Source organism: Anopheles moucheti, chromosome 2, assembly GCF_943734755.1.
Source record: "Anopheles moucheti chromosome 2, idAnoMoucSN_F20_07, whole genome shotgun sequence".
In the NCBI taxonomy this organism is placed as follows: domain Eukaryota; kingdom Metazoa; phylum Arthropoda; class Insecta; order Diptera; family Culicidae; genus Anopheles; species Anopheles moucheti.
The window spans coordinates 58,885,609-58,906,529 of NC_069140.1; the positions used below are offsets into that span (position 1 = coordinate 58,885,609).

The window sequence follows — 20,921 nt, forward strand, 5'->3', positions numbered from 1 at the left end:
GAAAAACAAAACCGGTGAGTGAGTGATGACGAGGCGGATGAGGGGATGATCATTGTAGTGAACAATCATGTTTTCATAGTGGATAATTCACAATTTGTGATATTTTTAGAGGCTTCCGATTTTGTTTAGTTCGTCTGGTGGTTCATGTCTGGATAACAGTATAATTTACATGCTACAGTTACATCATTCACTTTCCCTTTTTAATGTAGATAATTTTGTTTTTTATTATTCATCTATTCGTTTCATAAAACACACGTGTTTTCTTACTTCCCTTCGCACACCCTTCCCGAACGGTGTCTTTTACAATGAAGATATTTTTGATCATTTTGTATACCAATAAATGAAATTTAACTCACACATGGTGGCTCCGAACCGAACGACAATCACAAGAAACACCAATGGTATAGAATTCTTTCGGTTCCCATTAGCTGAATGGTACATGTCTCACTTTTCTCTCTTTCTTTCTGTCTATGTCTCATCCATTTATCATTCGTTGACCTGAGCATTGGAATGGCTGCAATTTGACGATCGTACCATAAACTACTATTCTCCTAAAGGTGAATCATCTTCTTCCTTCTAGGAAACGATGTTCTACGATGAAAAAAAAAAGAAATGACCATCGAATGTACCGCTATGTGAAGAATCAATGTTACCGTCACGCGAAGTACACGTGTTGTCAGTCATTTTCGCATCTAACTCCGTTCCTAACAAAAATATTGATAATTTTCTCTCGCCACACACGAGCGAGGGAATGTTGATTCGATTAGGACGATCGTCGGCAATGCTACGGAAACATCATCCAGCACATCCATAAATTGACGAATGATAAGCAACGAACCTCATTGCCTTCGAAGCTCTTCCGTCCGTATTGTAGATGCCTCAGATCGCTTTCCGGCGCTTTAAAACTACAGCTCATCGTGCGTTTCTTTGGGACCGTTCGATTGATCGTCTAGATAGAAACAAGCGGCTGGCGTTTGCATACGATACTCGTATTCGCACCTGTTCGGCTCCGCGACGGATAGAACTCTGGTATCGAGTCCACACTCTAGATGAACCAAGGTGGATCGTTGAGGACCGTTCCAGCAAGGTGCTCCGTTCGAGTAAATCATTGCGCTGTAATCTCCCGGTCCGTTCCATCGGTCCCAGGTTCCCAATCTAGAAGGAAGAGCACATAATTCAATTAAAATAGCACGATTTTGAGATATCAAGAAATTCAAATTACCTCGTCTCAGCCCCACCATTACGTGGCTGTTGGCTTGCCTTGTCAAACGGACACAGTTTGTACACGTATTCCCTATCCTCAAAGTTGAAACACTCCCCATTCAGGGCGGCAAATTCTTCCTCCTTACCGTAATCTTTGTCCAACAGTTCTTTTATGCTGCGAATTTCCTGTTCCATTTCACGCACGTGACGATCAGCTTCCGTGTACTGATTACGTGCTTCATTTGCCTTGTTGATCAAATCCTGCGTGACGGGATCATACTCGATGGGTGGTTTTTCAGCACCCCGTGCCGCTTCAATCTCTCCCTCACCCACATCCTCCCCTTCATCTTCTTCGTGCTCATCGAGCGTTTCATCGTCCTCCTCATCCGCGTTGTGTGGTTGATATTCCTCATCCCCGTACGAGTTATCTTTCACCGTTGGGTCGCTGGGTTCGCTTCCCTCCAGATCGTATGCTTCGGAGTTCTGTAGCTCCGCTTCTTCAGTTTCTTCAAGCACCTCCTCCTCGCCATGCTCTTCGCTCGGTGGTTTAAATAGTCCGGAATCCATCATAAGAAACGGTTTGATGCGCGGCCAGCATAGCGTTACGAAAGTTTCAAAATCCACCTGATCCCGTTCATCTAGGAAGAAGCGTGCCTCATCTTCCGTTACCGCACCGTCCCGATTGCGATCGAATACGATTCGCGTTTGCAGTTCGACAAGCTCGAGCATTTGATTCTGGTTAGAATCGTACTTTCGGAACGTTTCTTCGGCTTCATCTCGATTGTTCACTGCTTCCGTTTCTTCTTTCAGTTTTTTAGCTTCTTCCTCGCGGTCACGATACATCTTGAGAGCCGCATTTTCCAACTCTTCCGCTTCACCTTTAAGTGTTGCCTTTTCCTGCTTCAGTGCTTCAGCCTCGGCACGGTTTTTGTCGAGATCAGCAAGCCGGGTACGCTGTTCATCCTTCAAAGCTTTCCCTCGTTGGCTCATCTCAAGCCGAAGCTGGTTACCCGTCTTCAGCATCTCGCTACGCTGTTTCTCACGCATTCGATCCTCTTTCCCGAGCTCGCTGCACGTGTTAACACAGTTGGCCTGTGAAGCATACTCATCGGATGCATCGCAGCAATCACAGATACCATCGTTTACCCTCGAGCTTGGGATACTCAGTGGTTTGTAGCCGGCATTAGTGCAATGAAAAGACCCGCCTGGGCATGCGGCCGTCCCCGGTTCATCGCTACCGTCGTCACAATCGCAATAATCATCGTTGATGCGTTCTCGGTGTATCACCTTTTTTCCATCAAGACAAACGAACTGACCACTTCCAGCACGATCCTCATATAAGCTAGCCTGCGGTATAGAAACACCTCGAGGACGGGGCAGTTCGGTGAGTACCAGTATGCAGAAATTACAAATCGTTGCCAACAGCAGCAACCAGGTACCGCTACACAGTTTGGGGGACATTTTTATTCCTAAGCGTTCGTTACGTTCTAAGTCAGTGTACCACCTAGAAATAAAAACTCATTCAATACCGTATAGAATTATTCGAACGTTTGTTTGCTTACTTGTCCCAAGTGGAAAGGAAAATCCGGCTCGTTGTATCAAATATTTCACCCTGAACTTTTCTTCCTGAACTAGTTGGAAATAGCCGTATCGTCCCTTTTCTGTCACTTTGACAGCGCTGGCTCTTCGTCGATTACAGTGGCTCTGAGACCAACTTACGGCTGGAACGAAGCGTTTGCTTGGCGTTTTATTGAAAATCGAAGAGTAGGGACACGTAAATCTAATTCTTTACTGGATACCACTAGGATTATATATTATGTAGGAAATACTTTCCCTGGAACCATTCCGAGATCGAGTTAACCATTATAAGTTTAAATCTAGATAAGGGATTGTACTTCGTTAGTCGTTAATATGTCGAGTTTTTAACACTACGTACGAACAGTATGCTCGAATTGCCCGATATTCAACACTACAGTGTAGTACGGAAACATGCAATTTAATTCATAAACTCACAGTAATAATGCAAGACAGAAGGTTTTCAACATAGGATAACAAAATCATACCATTTATTCGTAGCAATCCTGTCAATGTGGCCTGCTGTGTTTGCACAGAGAAGTAGAATGTACACCTTTCACGTTCACATTGCCATACAACGGCTTAAAGAACGCAAAAGGTACGGCAGACATCTGATGAGTGCTTTACTCGAATGGTCTACTATCTACTTACCACCGAACCCACTCATTAGATTGCCCAGACCGCCCGCACCTTGCTGTAACTGTCGCATCATGTTTTGTAAACCATTCATACCACCCATCTGCTGGAACATGCGGGGATCGATCATCTTTGCCATCTGTTGATTTAGTTTGGCCATTTGTGTTGGGTTCACGTTTTTCGTCATATCGCCACTCTTGAATAGTCCCTTAATACCACCCATCTTTTTGATGACTGCCGCAAATTTCGTGTACTGTGATATCAGATCGCGTACTTCGCGCTCCATTACACCCGATCCTTGCGCTACCCGTGTAACACGTGTCGGCTGTTTGCTGAACAGCTTCGCACCGTCCTTGTTGTCGAGCTCGCCGTCCGACATTGAGTCCATCATCGTCATGAGACGCTTGATTCTCGCCATCGATTCCTGCTCACCACCCTTGGTCATAAAATCTTGCGAAAACCCGGGTATCATTCCCTGCAAAGTGGTTAACATTAAAGTTCATTCTACGTAATCAATGTTCTACGCTAACGAACAACATACCATGATTTGCGAGAACGGGCCCATCTTCATAATGTTCTGGAACTGCTCGTACATGTCCCGAATAGTAAATTGACCATGTTTGATCTTATCGATAAGCTCCTCGTTGTCGTCTAGCTTGAGTTCGTTAACTTTGTCAATCAAGCCTTCAATATCGCCCATGCCAAGCAGTTTGCTGATGAACGGTTTCGTCTTAAACGGTTCCAGATCGTCTATGTGCTCGCCAGTACCGATGAAGATTATGGGAGAGTTCGTCGCTGCCACTCTGCGAAGCGGATAAGGGCAATGTAATCGCTTCCGTTAGATGCACAAACTGTACAAATCAATACTTACGCCGATAATGCTCCACCTCCCTTTGCGTGTCCGTCTAGCTTCGTAATAATGACCGAACCAATATCCACCTTCTCTTTGAACGCTTTAGCCTGGGCCTCACAAGCCTGTCCAATAGTTGCATCCATGACGAAAATAATGTTATCCGGGTTGACCGCGTTGGCTACAGCCAACATTTCCTCGAAAAGCGATTCCTCCTGCTTGTGCCGACCGCTCGTATCCACGATGATGAACTCGAAACCTTCCTTTTTAAACATTTCCACGCCGTCCTGTGCGATTGTGACCGGGTCTACTTCCGTGTAGCTACCGTAGAACGGAATACGCGCCTTGGTGGCGTTTTGCTTTATTTGGTCATATGCACCAGCGCGAAACGTATCCGCACAAACCAGACACGATTTCCAGTTCTTCTTCTGATAATGGTACGCCAGTTTTGTACACGTTGTCGTTTTGCCGGATCCCTGCAAGCCTACGAACATGATCACATTCGGACGTCCCTTGATCGGTTGGTACGGTTTCACTCCGGGATCAACAAGCTTGACAAGCTCCTTGAACACGGCCGACTGAATCATACGTCGCTTATTCAAGCCCCCGGCCATTTCGTCGAAATCGATCACAGATCGTACATTTTCCCGCAGCTTCTTGACCAGCCGAATGTTGACGTCCGCCTCGAGTAGTGCCGTGCAGATTTCTTTCAGCATCGAATCTAATACCTCCTCATTTATGATCGTCGCTTTGCTGAGCGAATGCAACGCATTCGTAATCTTACGACCTAAATCGGCTAAAACCATCTTGACGATTTATAGCTGTAATAAGCGCTACCAAAGAAACCACCAATTTTGTATCGCTTCGGAAATACCTCCGATCGTAAGGGTTGACTATTGTCTATCAATGACTCGAGGGGCCAACTCACGCGAGTCTTACACTGTTTTTTCTGTGCCAACACGAAATACTGTGAATTGCTGGTGTGTTGCAACTAGTTCATGATCGTGGGAGTATCCGGAAGTGCATTAAAGCCACTACAAAACGTTGTGAAAGGTTGTAAATTTGCACTAATTTTGGGATTGCGATGATACGCAAATGGCTAGTAGAAAAATATTTGTTTGGAAGAGCTCGCGTTGTGCCAGCAGGACAACATTTCTGGTAGCTGTCAAAGCACTGTCAACGTGGTGGAGGAGGTTATTCCATCGAGATTGTCAAACGAGCATATTTATATTTCAGGCTGACAAGTACGGGTCATGGTGAAATTTGAATCCAACGTTTGTTATGAACTAAAAACGCTATTTGGAATGATTTCCTATAAAGGTAGTGACATCTGGGAGCTGAATGGGAGATATGTGTGAAATCTGTTTTGACGAGTAGTTATGAATCTATTTTGGTCTATTTCTTGAGGGCGGCACATAGAACACGTAAACCTCCGAGGCATGGATTCTGCGATGAAAAGGGCGGTGAACTCATTATCGTACAGCGAATTAGACGCCCCGGCTCCCGTCGTCAAGTCGTATTGAATGCGGCACAGAAAACAATGAATTCAAACAACAATGCTCATTTATTTCATATTTGTCTTAACTCCTTTAAGTACATTGATATAAGCAAAGATCGTAGAGTAAACCTTCAGCAGAAACTACTTCGTCGCAGATACACGGTGTATTGTTTTGTTCACGAGTTTTGTCGGTTAATCTTTTAAGATTAAAAGTTCTTCCGTCTGTACATTTTTGTGCCCTACCTTTAAAAAAATCTGAAGATTTTTGCTTGTTCTTGATGGTTTGCTGTTCTATCTTCGTTTCTTTTTAAAGCACTGAAATCAATCGGAGAGATTCGCATTTAAAAATTTTAGTAGCAAAAAGAACATTTCAAGTTGTGGACACAAGAATCGGTACTTTCGAGTACCATTTTTCTTAAGTAAAATTGCGAAAAAACATCACTTCTTCATCGGTTTCGTTGGCACTACCGCTGGAAGCAGTCTTAGAAACGTCCTGTGTTAAATCCTTTTTGTAGCAAGAAATCATGTAAGCGTATTGATACGGAACCCTTCAGTCGCTAGTTGCCTAGTGACTAACGCTTTTGTCCTCGATGCTCGTTTGCATTTCGGAAAATTCTCGTTCCCGTTTCCGATCATGATGACAGTCGACAAAGGCTGCATTAAACAGTATTTGGCAGCCACGTTCGATCCAATGCATGATCAAGTTTTTCGTTTGTTTGTTGCTGCGCCACACGATGCACACGTAGTAGACAGGAACTCCGGATAAGGTGATTGCCAGTCCAACGAGCAGATTGAATGGTTCGGTGAACGATGGTAACAGCACCAACCCTAAACAGCAGACGAGGAAGATTATTGGAAGAGCCAAATTTACTTTAATCGGTCGTGGCATGTTTGGCCTGAAAGAATAAACCAGCAAGTTAATTGATATGTTCGTGTACAAGTCGATGCACTGTATGGCGTACTTTGAAACCCTCAACCACAACAAACCGGCAATACTGGCCGCAACGGAAAGCCAAAGGATTTGACTGAAATAGTTGATGAGTACGAATACGTTGGCCGAAAGCAGCATGATGATCGAAGTGATGCAGGTGAATATCAGTGCCGGAATTGGTGTTTGTCGGTCAATGTGAACAAGCGAGAACCATGCTGGCAAATGTCCTTCCTGGGCGCCAGTAGAGAACAAGCGGGCCGATGTGAACAAAATACCGTTAACTCCACCGAAGGTGCTGAGGGCGACGAAGATCGGTATCAGCCAGGCGACAGAACCAAACATCCGATTACCGAACGAAACGGCCACGGCAATCGATGCCAGCATTTCTTGCCGCGATACCACCGCAAAGTATGCCATGTTGACGAAAACGTAAATACCAGTCACCATGGGCATTGCGATCCATATAGCCCGCGGTAGGTTTCTGATAAGGGCAAAGGAAAAGAGCAATCGGAAAAAAAAAACAAAACAAACGCAATATAGTGAATATTCCCCGACATCGCATAGTTTAAGCCTTTCTTTACTTACTTGTACGGATTTTCTAGCTCTTCCGTAACAAAGTTCAGATAATTCCATCCACCAAAGGCGAACAGCCCGGAGTAGAAAGCGTAAGCAAGGCTGGATAGTGCATAATCCCCTTCCCAGGGATTGTGGAAATTATCGAGCGACTCCGTTGCCATGAAGTACATGCCGGCCAGAATGATGGACACGAGGGCAGTTAATTTTGCAATGGTAAACACATCCTGTATCTTCATTGCCCATTTGGTTGAAATGCAGTTGATGGCCGTCAGGAAGCAGAGACATACAGCCGCCAAAAGGCGCACCGCATTCTCTGGTGCTTCACAATCTTCGAAAAACGGTCTCACCGCGTACTGTGCAAAGGTTAATGCGACGATTGCCTGAAACGAAAATTCACGATGAAAAAAGAAAGGCGATGAGTATAAGATACGAATATGTCTTTTCCGTCTTTAAGAACTTTTTTTTGCATTAATAATAATAGCTCTGTGATTCGCCCCGTTATGTTCCTAAGATTGTGTTACAGATATGTTAATAACATTCAATAGACACGATAGTCACGATGGTATCTCTAAATTTTTTGCTGAAAAGTCAATTATGTTCAAATAAATCTTACCATTCATCAAAGAAATGGTCCAAGCTCGAAATAGCGTAAATGTAAAGCGTCAACAGTGGCAAAACAGCGGTTGCAAAACCTGTTGCTGATTGCATGCGTAATCGTGTCACCTCGTATCTACCTTTTGCATATTCAAATGCTTTGGTTCTTATGGAAGGAATTCCGATGATTTTCATATGAACAATGTAACTACTGTTGTGGAATATATTAACTACATTCGACGACAATCATTCCATGAAACAAAACAACTCATTTCTTCAGCGATAGTAAACACTAATGCCACCGACGATCATGCTTATCAGTGTTTTTCTTATAGCGTATGCAACTGATTCGCATGATTCTAACATTTGATTTCAACGTCACAAATCCACATGCGTTAGTGCTCAAATTACATGATTGTAACTAGAAATGCTTTGGAATGTGTGGATGTAATATTAAAGGCAACAATAGACGACCTCCTTGATCGATTTAAAAATGAAGTCTCGACTGAACCCGTGACCCCCGCATTACTAGCTCTTCAACTTTTGTGGGACTAATACAGCCCCAAGAGCCTCTAGTTTTTGCTTTATATTCCCTGCATATGGCAATGCTTTCATGCTGCGAAATTAGCTAGAATAGTTTTGGTATCAACAAGCCGCTAGGCCGATCTCGAAATTAGGGTAGAATCACAGCTTGGGGTAGAATTCAACTCACTGCCGGCTATCAGTATATAAGTTTAAAAACAATATTAAAAGCTGCTGAAAAACTGCAAAGTAATAATATTCTATTTTCAATTTGTGCCAATAAGTACCGTAGTTTAGCGTATATAACGACGTCCTGTGTATAACGACCCCCTAGATGAATTATCCAAGATTTTTGGAAAAAAAGAATTTATTTATTGGAAACAATTAGAACAGTTTTATTATTTATCTATTTATTTATTTATTCTTAAATTGTCTGCCTCTGAGGTTGCACAATGTATTCTTAAAACTAGGGAAGGGGGAAACAGGAAATGGGACGAAATACCAGGGGAGGGGGTAGGTTGGGATAATTAGGAGAATTGATCATTGGTATCTCGTAACCGAGTGCGGAAGAGGGAATGGGAAGGTTGAAATCGAACAGTTGGTGCACGTTGTTGAATTTGGAGCATGATCTTAGCCAGGGATCGTTCTGACCGAAAACCGAATAGCGGGAAGGGATAAAGATAGGAGGTCTGTCACGGAGTCGACGAGAAGGAACATAAAGAGGTAATGAAGAAAGAAGAGAGGGGACATCGAATTCCGAGGAAAGTAAACAGGCGATGAAGTAGGACTGCGCTTGCGAATGGCGGGATTCAATATCAGTTAAACCCAACATTCGGCAGCGGAGAGAATATGAGGGCATAGGGACAGAATATCCCCGAAGAAATCAACGGACCGCGAGTCGCGTAAACTTCCTCTGTACCCTCTCTAATCTCTGCATACCGGTCACTCCGGCTGGTGTCCAAATTACACTAGCATAGTCCAAAGTGGAACGAACCCAACAACAGTACAGTGCCTTTAAACATAAAGGATCTCGTATTTCCGAGGCCAGACGAGTGATGAGGCCTAACGCTCGATTCGCTTTATTGACAACATGGTCAATATGAGCGTTGAACGAGAGACAATCATCGAGTCAAACCCCAAGATCTTTCACGATAGATTCTCTGCTTATCTGGGTACCACATAAGGAGTAATCCCATGTCAGTCGACCCATAAAGGACCTACCGAACGACACTACACAACATTTCGGGGGACAGACCAACCCATTTTTTATACACCAAACAGAAAAATCATCCAGAGAACGTTGGAGAGATTGACAGTCAGCGGACGAGGATACAGGAACAAATATTCTTATGTCGTCAGCGAAAAGAAGGTGTCCATCAGTCGGTAAAACATTGATGCAGTCATTAATATAAGGAACAAAAAGGATGGGACTAAGTGCACTTCTCTGCGGAACACCAGACAAGCCCACAAATGATGAGGAAAGGCAGTTCTCTAATCTGACTGAATATGACCGATTCGAGAGAAAAGACCAAATCCAGGACAAAAAAGGACTACCAAACCCGAGTTTCTCTAATTTTAACAAGAATAAAACATGAGGCAAGCTATCGAAAGCAGCTTTAAAATCAGTATAAATCGTATCCACTTGACGTTTACCAACGATATTGGACATGACAAAAGACGCAAAACACATGAGATTTGTCGAAGTGGAACGTTTGGGCATAAAACCATGCTGATTCGGGGAAATGTACTTGGATACTACAGGAAGGACAAAGGATTGAACAACGGATTCACACACTTTTGACATAGAACAGAGTATGGCGACACCACGAAGTTGGATGCTACTGAACGATCTCCCTTTTTAAATATAGGATAGATCCAGGAAGTTTTCCAGAGAGTTGGAAAACTGCCCTCTTTGAAAGATCGTGAGAAAAGACGAAACAAGATTGGGACAAAAATATCACTACACTGCTTTAAGACACAAGATGGTATGCCATCCGGTCCAGGTGAGAAAGATAGTTTTAATTTTTTTAGAGCTATGGCAACATCATTTTCGCTAAATTCTATAGTATTACAATTAAACACGTTGCTTGGTGTGTAGTCCAAACCTTCAGAGAGAGACACTGTACTGCTGCATGGGTCAACGAACACACTCGAAAAATGTTTCGCAAACAATTCACAGCAACCGGATGGCGTATCAGCCACATCATCGCCAAGGGAAATTGAGGAAGGAATACTATTGGATTTACGTCGGGCATTTGCAAAACGCCAGAACGATCGAGGTTCAGTTGTAAGCCTGGATTGAAGGCGCAATAGGTATGACCTATAGCATGCCCTGTTATAGATACGGTATGCAGTGGAGGCGTACCTGTATACTCGTACTGCATGCAAGGAACGGACCCGTCTTAAGGTACGGAGTGCACGCTTCTTATCAGCTTTAAGAGCTTTAAGAGTTCTGTTGGACCAAACCGGAATGCGAGGGGGAGGTAGGGGAGGACAGCGATGTCGAGGAAAAGGATGAAAGGATTACATTGTTCAGTTGAGATACAGCGATGTCGATTGAAGAAGCAGCTTCGATGAAGTTAAGGTCCGAGTTCTCTAGAATTCGTTGTAGTCCAATGTAGTCAAGTCTTCGAAAATTGTAACGTCTGCCTTCATTTCTAGTCGGAGTCCGATGACTACGGCCGTTTGAAGTCGGTTCGTTAGCTGGGACGTGCAGTGTCGCGTCGATCGCCGGGTGAAATTTGTCCAAATTGAGCAACGGAGTCGAGGATTCAGTAACAGAGCATAATGTTTTCGCCATAGGATTGGCAAAAACTAAGTCGAGTTGTCGGTTCATAAAATTTTTCACACCCGAAATCTGCGACAATCCGTTAAGAGTCATGCCGTCTGTAAGCATCCCATCATTAACGGATGTTATGCTGGGAGTAAAGCAGTTTGCGTCTGTTAGGGACGCGACCCAGGAGAGAGAAGGAGTGTTGAAATCGCCAAACAGCAACAGCAAATCAGAAGGTTTCATCCTATCCAGGATCACGCTTACGCTCTCGTGCAAGGCATGCAGGATGGATTCACGGTTACTTCGATAAGGCGGCACATATATGACACCGATGAACATCGATACTTGGTTGACCTTCAAGCGTACCCAACTCAGTTCAAGAGATGGGAAGGTGTTTGTAACATTTGAAGTGTTAAGCTTAGCGGAGCAAGCGATCAGTACTCCACCACCACGAGAACAATTACTATTATCAATATTTCGATCGCAGCGGTAGATAATATACGAGTTGTCAGTGAAGAACGAGGATGGAATAGAGTCATCAAGCCAGGTTTCCGTTAGTACGATCACATCATAGTCGGACTCGACAATAGCCATACGCAGATCGACGAGTTTAGTGCGCAATCCTCTTACGTTTTGGTATAACACGTGTAAAGGAGTGGATACAGGTGCTTGGCTTAATGTGGGTGTGTTGATGATGACGTCAGTGTGATGTGGGATCGGTGTGTACTTTCACATGTGATTTGGTGAGTGCTGGATTGTCGGCATGGGGTTGTGTTGAGTGCTGTGGGTTCACCAGTCTGGTGTCTGGATCCGTCTGGAGCAGTGGACCCATATCCACGGGTGTATCGCAAGGATGAGTATGAGTTGCAGGATACCAAAAATTTTGCACATTTGTGCGTCGATCGGTGAATTCACGGTATACTAAACCGGAAGGCCAGATTGAAGGATCCAATGCCTTGCTTTTGAGCGTAGACGACAAACCCACCTTGAAGGAGATAAAGGTGAGAGTGCTTATATCGCGATCCTTAGGCAGCACCTTTAATACTATGACGTCATCGGTGTCCAATTGGTGAGTGACCAGCGTTTTTATATCAACGTCAGAGACCGTTTTTTCGATGCGGGTCAAAAACAACCAAAATTTCGGTTCGCGTGGGAGAACCATGCGAACTGCACGAGACGGTGTTGAGATTGGTGCTGTGCCTATAAGCAATGGTGCGGCATTGTCGGGAAGAACTGTTATTGGTGGAGATAGTTCGACAAGCCTGCGTTTGGGCGCATTGCGCTTCGGAGCATTCGTCGATGAGCGGATGGATTCACTACTGCGCGTGCTTAGAGGTGTGTTAGTGTTGCTAACTGATGGTTGTATATTCAGCAGGTGAGCATTTCTCGGCACAGACAGCTTGGTAGTGTGCGTAACAGCATCCCTGTTGACCGATGTCAACATATCAGTTTTTATGGCGGCAAGTGCATCATTCAATCGACGATCAAATTCGTTTAATAACACCGTTTTAAAGTTGGTCAAGATAGTAGCAAACTCTTCGAGCAACGTGGCTTTGCAGCAACGGAGGCTGGAACAACTTGCACAGGACCACGATGACTGCGAACCAGGTTTAACAATCTCGGACAGGACCTCGACCGAGACGCCTAGGCAAGCTTGATGGTAGGTGTTATTACACAGTCCAGCACACTTATACACATTATCGTCATTTACAGATTCCAGGCACGACGGACAAGAAGTGGCCATAGCGGCAAACGACAGTATCGCAACGCTCAAACAGGAACGAAAAAACAAGCACGAACAGCGAATAAAGTCTCACAGCAGTTCACTTGGGGATAATCCGGAAATGATCACAAAGGCTCAATTCAAATAATGTACGTGAGCAGAATATGATCAACAGCAAAATTACACACAAAAAACTGTAAAAAATCAGAGCGTGATGTAAACACAGCCGAAAAGCCGAATGACAGCCGAATGTTGTTATTACATTTAATTTTGAACATTACAATTCATAATACTCTCCCATATCGTCCTCACTGGTGTTTTCAAACACATTTTCATTGTCATTATCCCCGTCATCACTATCTTCATAAATGGCATGATCCTCAGTACCATCAAGATTGCTACTGATTTCGCATTTTTGAAAGGATTTGACGACAATCGCTTCGCTGACTCCTGACTATGACCAATTGTCAGATCGCTGGAATGGTGGATTTTTCTTATTCTTCCTGAACGAGGCAGATTCGAATCAGCCCATTTTATCCACTTACTCCATTCTTCTCTTATCATACCCTTCAGCGGTTGTGGTTGCAGTTGACTGGTTAGACCTCCAGGAATGACTTCCAAAAACGTTTTGCGTGAGCAACAATTTGTTTAACTTCTACTGGTAGATGACCCCTCAATGCATCCAGTACTAGCATTGCTGATTTTTCATAAGAGCTCCAGGTCTCTTGTTCCAAACATTATTAAAACACAGATTCATCCTTGTTTATCCATCCATTCTTTTATATCAACAAAACGACCTTTAATCCGTAAAGCTAGAACGGAAAAGTTACTACCCTTGTATAACAACCCCCTTAATCAGACTTTGGTCATTTTTGACCTCGTTATACACGTTAAAATACGGTACTTTGTTTGAGTGTTCCCTTATCATACGAAACATACGGTGCATTAAGGTATACATATTACATCATCGAACCATCCAATATCACGCCCATGTAAGACAGCTAAGTTAATTTAACTTATCATATAATTAAAAAAAAACATGCACCATGTAAAGTGCATGGGAGCCGTTCTCGGAGTACGAATTGTTCCGGTTGTGCATAAGGCTGCACGATCATGTTTTTAAACTTGTTTTTAACCTTGATAAGGAATGTAATCGTACGTACATGATCTTTCGATAAAAGGACATCATTTTTGGAAGTATAACCAATATGCTCGGTCATAGAGATAAGATAAGCAGAGTTGAAGCAGCTGTGCAGAGGTGGCAAAGGTTTACCAACTAACCGCTACATGCAGTAATTGAAAATAGGGCCTCCACGGTATTTGGGACGCTGCTGGTCTAGTGCCGCTTGCCATCCTTACTTTTTACAGTGTGCGGAAGCATTGAACGTGGCTAACAGCTAGTGTGGTTACTATCAGCGCGAAGTTGATTGCGGGATACCAGAGCAGAAATGGTTGTTTCGGCGGTGACGAAACTCTTTGCTCTATCCATTAGTTGGTGGGTGTTTTGCAATACGTGGATAAATGTGCATGGAGAATATTTCTCCTCGGTCGAGCAGATGCGGCAATTACTAAAGCTCGAACAGACATTCCTGGATGGTCTCGACCGCTACATTAAACTACACGAGCAAAAAATCGAGTTCCTGCACCGGCAGCGCGATTGGTTTGCGAAGGAACTAAAGGCGGGATTAAAAAATGAAATAGAATACTCATCCAATCCAACGAGTGCTTTCCTGCTGGTTAACCGGCTTGCCACCGACTGGGAACGTATTCGGGTGTTCATGGACTTGGACGTCGGGGTAAAGTTGCAGAACAACACCGAAATGCCCACCAGTGACGATGCGGTGGGAGTGGTGGAGGGATTGGCCCGATTGCAGGATATGTACCAACTCGACACGAAAGATATGGCAAGCGGTAAACTGCTCGATCGGCAGATTGCCCGCCAGCTCAAAACGGCGGAATGCTACGAAATCGGCAACAAGCTAACGACCGCAACAAACTACCGGTACGCGGTGAGCTGGCTGCGGGAAGCATTGCGCTTGTGGACAACGGAGAGCCCTGGTATCAGTAAGGTGGAGATCATGAACTCCCTTTCCTACGCACTTTCCCAGCAGGGAGAGTACGAGGAAGCGCTAGAACTGACCAAAAAAGTGCTCAAACTGCAACCGGACAACCAGCGTGCGCTGAATAGCAAGGAACCGCTGGAAAAATGGATCGATTACAAGAAAGAGTACGGTTTGCCGCCGCCAGTACCGGATGCAAACTATGGGAACTATCCCAGCTTGTGTCGTGGTGACTATCAACGGTCTACTAAGGAGATCGCCAAATTACGCTGCCGTTACGAACACAATCGGACACCGTTTCTGCGCATCGCACCGTTGAAGTTGGAAGAGCTCAACCACGATCCTTTTATCGTTGTGTACCACGAGGTGCTATACGACAAGGAGATCGCCGCACTACTCGATATTGCCAAACCGTTGTTACACCGCTCGATGGTAGGTGATGATGCTGAGAAGAAAGTGTCCAAATCGCGCACCAGCAACAATGGTTGGCTCGATGACGTGATGCATCCAGTGGTTCGTACCATCACCCGGCGTACAGAAGACATGACTGATCTAGCCATGTCGGCGTCCGAACAGCTGCAGGTCGGAAATTATGGTGTCGGTGGACATTATCTGCCCCATCACGATTACGCCGTGCCGGAGGAAGGCAAGGAAGCTTATCCAGCGATTGGGAAAGGAAATCGAATAGCGACCGTGATGTATTATGTGCGTCGGATGTTGTACTTTTAAAGACCTGTTAAGCGCAATTTATGATCATTTTATCACAATAATTTCAGTTAAGTGACGTCGCCATCGGCGGTGCGACTGTGTTCCCCGAGCTTGGCGTCGGTGTGTTTCCACGTAAAGGATCCGCAATATTTTGGTTCAATTTACACGCGAATGGAACGGTCGATTCACGTACTCTACATGGTGCCTGTCCAGTTTTCGTTGGATCCAAATGGGGTAAGCAGTTGTTGCGCTAGTTTATCATAACCAAGGCACCGTTGCTACTGAAAGCAATAATCGCAACATAATATGTATATTTGCAGTTGCGAACAAATGGATTCATGAGTACGAACAGGAGTTCCGACGTCCCTGCCAAACCGACCAAAATGTCTAACCGCGTTTCATTCGGTGTGTGGATTGTAAGGTCCACATCATTAAAATCCATTGCAAGACGTCATAGCAATTATGTGGCATGTCCCACTGTTATCACTATCGATAACAGACCTTTCTACCAAGTAGTATCAGATTGTGCGATAAACTGAACAGAAATAACAACAATAAAGCAGGGAAAACTCTTCCCACTCCCATATATATATGTGTGACCTATTGTTTGGTTCTATTTTTTCCACTCGTACCGATTGACGGTTGTCGTAGTAAGGGAAAGAAAACTGAGATAAAGTACGTCGATCATATCTTTGTCGGTACAGTAAATGCGTTGACAAAGACTGCGTCATAAGAAAGAGTGAAGAACGTAACTTGCTGTCTTCTTGATGAAGATACCAATTTCTGTGACATAAGGACCGACGTTTACTTCCTTCCCGTCATCAGGTTTATTTTTTGTATTCCTTAACCAACAGTAACCAACGTTAATGGTCGACCTACAGACTGATATGTGCTATGTTTAAAGTATTTTTTTTTATTCACGAAGAACGACCAGCCCGTACTGCTTTAAAAAAGTATTTCATGTTTTAAAATTACCTTCCATGGACTTGCAGTTGACGTTATCTGGCGTGTTTCGACCGAGGGGTTTACCTTGGCGTCACGGAAAGAGACATTTTTCATTATAAATAGCAACGGACAATGTGCGAACACAAATCAACCAAAGAGTCTATCTGTTCAATGGCGTTATCCAAACGGGGATGCAAATCCTGTTCCCGTTACACTAGAGCAAAATGTATACGATGGTGGTTTTGCGGTATATTTTCCGTGCTGATCCGTGACATACTGACTTGTGTTTCAGCTCGTAATGTTGTGTAACATTACGCATCAGCTATGGATGGGATTTCACTAGCACCAGCTTCGAAAGACCTTGAGCTGTTCACGCTGTTTCATTTTCGATAAGTTCACGACACAAGCTAGAAAAAATGAAATTCCGAATGTAATAACTGGCACTGGCGACGAACGAAATATGCCGGACACACATCGCGAGGTAATAACAAAATAATTATTTGAATTGATTAATTTGTAGTCCATCGGTGATCGTGTTCTTGCTAGCGTAGATAACATTATTGCTTTCCAGCCGAATTGTTGTCTACACGTTTTGTTACTTTAATTAATTTCTGTCAGCACTCGGCACTACACTCTACGCCACTATAATACTACCGAAACACAGTTAGAATAGTGTCGTACAGTGTTAAATTAATAAAGCCAAGACAAGTAAAATATAAGAAAAGAATGCGAACGAACATAACGAACGGTGAATTAGCACGTGTTGCTATGAAAATTATGTCATTCATTATTTTGTAATCATTTTACATCAAGCTCTCATCAGCAAACATAATAGACCAAAAGGCAATATTTGCTGGTCTTACATCTACCGGGAGATAAATGGACCCGAAAGAAGTGTGACTGAAAAAAGCGATAAAAGAAACAGTCTCAATCAATTCAATCCGTAATTCAATTGAAGGCAAGGAAGAGAGAACTTTCCAATCAAGAAGTGGCTTTTCACTTTGTTTGTCCAACTTGCTCGAGCATTGATTGATGCTAGAGAAACCGACAGAGTTTTGCTTGCGGGAGACTCTTCGCTTATAGGCGGCCGCATCGCTTGATTGGAAGTTCATGGCCATTCGATGCCTCACAACACACATGCACACAGTAAGCAACGACGAGATCATTTTCCATGAGCGGTCCCTCGTTTCGGCGTATCCCGTGGTCGTGGTGGTGGTTTGTTATCGCAATCGAAAAAAGGGAAAACCATTTCATTGACCAAAGCTTCTGCTGTGCGGAACGCCCTGTACAAGCTAATGGTTAGAAAAGTTCCTGTTGCACATCGGCAAACTGTCCTGGGGATAAGATGTGGATTAACCACCGGAACACAGGAGTTGCGATGTCATCTCGTGATGGTTAGGAACGGGTGGTGTATTATCATCCGGAGGCGATGAATAATTAATCTCTGCCACCGTGCTGAAGTACCGGCCCGAATGGATCAGGCAAGTAAAGGCAACAGTTGGTTGATGATGGATTGGAAAAATGGTTTTATCTCGTATCGCCAATCTTAATCGACGAGGAGAAAAAACATCGACGCCATTTTTTGGGCGGTTTGTGCACAAACTGTTGCAGATGTTGGGCGTTAAGATTTAAACTATGTATTCGCTTACATTCGCGAGCGCTTCCTGTGCAGGACAATTTAAATGTCCCATCTTCAAATAGCATGCGGTTCATGGTGCATGGTTACAATGTGGGCCACAACAATGGGCTAAGAACAAAATAAACACGAGCCCACCCTTGGGGTCATGGTTTCTGAGTACCTGTGTAGTTGGGCGAATAATGAGCAGTGCCATCCAGAGACGTAGAAATCCAACAAGTGGCCCGAAAGCGACCAGCAGATACGCGTAGTCTCCACCGGAGCGCGTGATGCATGTACCGAGCTCAGCATAGCAAAGGGCGCCCAGCGTCGACAGGATTCCGCTCAGCGTCCAGATGACCAGGGAAGAACCGACTGACCTGGAAAGATGTGCGAGGAAACAGACAGATATAAGCTTGAACCATTATAATACAGGGTTGAGCAAGGAATGAGCGTGTACGAGAACGATGCTGGTATTACAAAGCAAAGGAATGAAAATGGAATTCAGTTTTATCGTTTGCGGCGTAGATTTATGTGGAGTGAAACCGGTTTTCGTTCCATCCTCGAAGCCAATCGAAAGCAATAAGAATAAAAGTGGAAGGTACAATAAAGAGGGCATATAATCACACCATGGACTTATACTAGTTTGGGAAGATACTCCAAACATAATACCCATCGAATAACGGCCACGACCTGGCAAAGTTCGTTCGTACCGTTCCGTTGCGATGGTTACCGATCGAGAGAGCTTTGCTTTGGCAATGTTCTTTTCGTTACACCCGCTACCGGTTAAATCATTTCCGTTTGTGGAGCATTCTTGTTCGTTCCAGAATATATACATATATATATATATATATATAACCAACTACTCAGAGGCAAACACCCTTCCTTTCTTTTGTCTTCAAATCGTGGGCATTTGCGAATGTTTAACCAATGTTACCATTACTTAAACGCTATGATATTACTTAAGCGACTTAGCAGAAATGTAATTAATATGAACAGAGTTCACAAAACAACGCGTAAAGCATTTATTACCTGGTGAACACAAATACTCCAGTAGGCGATATGAAGATACCAGAGCCGATAATTGTACCCACGATAATGCCAACTCCATTGATTAGTGTGATTTTCCGTTTCAGCACAACTTTATCACATCCCTCGTTGTTGCCGATAGCTGCCACGGCTTCCGAAGCCTGTGGGACGGTGTTCTTGGCAGTCATTTTATATCCGGGTACTACTGCAGTGGTTTCGAATGCGTTTTTATTTCACTTATTCATGACAACAAATCACCTAACCGAGTATTGTTCTTGGTCGCTTCGAACTATTCACTGCACAACCGAAGGAAAAAAAGAGATGAATAAATTAGTTAAATTGTCCACACTGCACGTTCGGAACGTGCAAGTTATCTTTCTCGATATAGTTTTTTTGAAGCAAACGCAACCACCACTTGTGGAATGTGCTGTAGAATTCGGATATGTCTCCGTGCAACTCGGCAATCGATACTGGCCCGACTGTCTGAGTACTAGAGCACGACAGCAATCACAATCTACTAGAACCGGTAGCCGGTAACATTAAACAAAATAAATTTCCTGCTCACTATATCTCTATATGGCACCGGAAATGATTTCATTCGCATCGACACAGGTACGCACTATGGACACAGGTATCGGTGCAAGTAAAGTTCCGCTAGAAGCAATAAATCGCACCGGGAAGGGAGGACACACAACGAACGTATTTTGGTGAGCAGCACTTTATCACTGGCCAGTTGTTATCGCTGACCGTTTCGTGACGGTAGAAAGCATCCGGAAAAGTAACAGCGTGGAACGACCCTACATACAGATTTTGTTGGTGGTTCCACCATCCGATTTTCCGACCAAAGTATTCTTGCACGCGGAAAAACACGCGTTGATTGGTAAACCATCATTTGGCGTCTCTCGTGCTCTCAAATCACTTCGCGTTTATCTCTCGTGCGCTCTCGCTTCTTTATTCTTGTCTCGCTTTCACTTACACCTGCCGCGGTATCTCTGTTTGATGTTCTGTTTCGTTTCCACCAGCACGCAGTAATGCTGTTGCGCGCCGAATCACGCCGTACTAGGAATCAGAGAATGACGCAAATTTTGTATTTACTTGCACGTTGGAATTACGCTGGCCTACAGCACATGCTCGCTCACACCCACCTTTTCCATGTAACCAATACAACTCCACCGCACTAAGCTTGTAGGGTATGCGTGTCACAAAGTAAAGCTACCGGCTTGTACTCATAACGAGAGGTAGACTATTATAAACAAATCAATTCACTCTCGTTCTTGACGAATTATCTTACTTTAGAACGCGTTCATTGTGCTATTCGAATCACCGCATATTTGTTCTTTGCACAGATGATGGTAATCGTGTTTTACCTTCATATTTGACTTCAGTAAATCAAGATCTATCTTTGAAACATACAAAACACAAGCTGTAGAATGTACACATGTGGAACTTTGGTGAACAGAAATGAACGATTTCTTCCTTTTAAGCTATAAAAGTTCTACTGTTCCGTAATTATTGGCTGTTGGAAGGATTCTGCGTTCGTCATTTTCGCGTCCAGAGCACATACACTTAAGTTTATGTAAAGAAAATTATTGTTTTTGCCGTACTAACCAACCAGCCAGCGAGTACCATCAGGCAAACAAGCAACCAAAACAAGTTTGAATTGAAACGTCAACGAAAAAGCGG

The 20,921-nt window shown here is 43.9% G+C and overlaps 4 protein-coding genes across 6 annotated transcripts; 1 reads left to right on the forward strand and 3 right to left on the reverse strand.

Annotated features, from left to right (window-relative positions):
• Positions 1–204: 204 nt before the first annotated feature.
• On the reverse strand, positions 205–2,896 carry LOC128310116 (glucosidase 2 subunit beta). Of its 2 annotated transcripts, XR_008288871.1 has the most exons (4): positions 2,766–2,896; positions 1,223–2,707; positions 654–1,155; positions 205–591 (listed from the first exon to the last, which is right to left on the reverse strand). XR_008288871.1 is itself a non-coding variant. In XM_053046668.1 (3 exons), the coding sequence occupies exons 2-3, from the start codon at positions 2,662–2,664 to the stop codon at positions 906–908; spliced, it is 1,692 nt and encodes a 563-aa protein (XP_052902628.1). In that variant the 5' UTR covers positions 2,665–2,707; positions 2,766–2,896; the 3' UTR covers positions 205–905. The 2 variants fall into 2 exon arrangements, 1 of the variants encoding a protein (XP_052902628.1); XM_053046668.1 differs by having other exon boundaries at positions 205–1,155.
• Positions 2,897–3,244: 348 nt separating this feature from the next.
• On the reverse strand, positions 3,245–5,385 carry LOC128309546 (signal recognition particle 54 kDa protein). The gene is made up of 3 exons (XM_053045964.1): positions 4,286–5,385; positions 3,956–4,217; positions 3,245–3,889 (listed from the first exon to the last, which is right to left on the reverse strand). The coding sequence occupies exons 1-3, from the start codon at positions 5,068–5,070 to the stop codon at positions 3,422–3,424; spliced, it is 1,515 nt and encodes a 504-aa protein (XP_052901924.1). The 5' UTR covers positions 5,071–5,385; the 3' UTR covers positions 3,245–3,421.
• Positions 5,386–5,843: 458 nt separating this feature from the next.
• LOC128299402 (Y+L amino acid transporter 2) lies at positions 5,844–20,870 on the reverse strand. 2 transcript variants are annotated; one of them, XM_053035364.1, is made up of 6 exons: positions 20,847–20,870; positions 19,242–19,534; positions 18,394–18,589; positions 7,279–7,649; positions 6,725–7,174; positions 5,844–6,658 (listed from the first exon to the last, which is right to left on the reverse strand). In XM_053035364.1, exons 2-6 carry the CDS (start codon positions 19,424–19,426, stop codon positions 6,328–6,330), a joined length of 1,533 nt encoding a protein of 510 aa, XP_052891324.1. In that variant the 5' UTR covers positions 19,427–19,534; positions 20,847–20,870; the 3' UTR covers positions 5,844–6,327. The 2 variants fall into 2 exon arrangements, with proteins under 2 accessions (XP_052891324.1, XP_052891323.1); XM_053035363.1 differs by lacking the exon at positions 20,847–20,870 and adding an exon at positions 20,652–20,786.
• On the forward strand, positions 14,273–16,119 carry LOC128299401 (prolyl 4-hydroxylase subunit alpha-1-like). Its single transcript, XM_053035362.1, has 3 exons — positions 14,273–15,646; positions 15,718–15,883; positions 15,970–16,119. The coding sequence occupies exons 1-3, from the start codon at positions 14,330–14,332 to the stop codon at positions 16,038–16,040; spliced, it is 1,554 nt and encodes a 517-aa protein (XP_052891322.1). The 5' UTR covers positions 14,273–14,329; the 3' UTR covers positions 16,041–16,119.
• Positions 20,871–20,921: the final 51 nt, after the last annotated feature.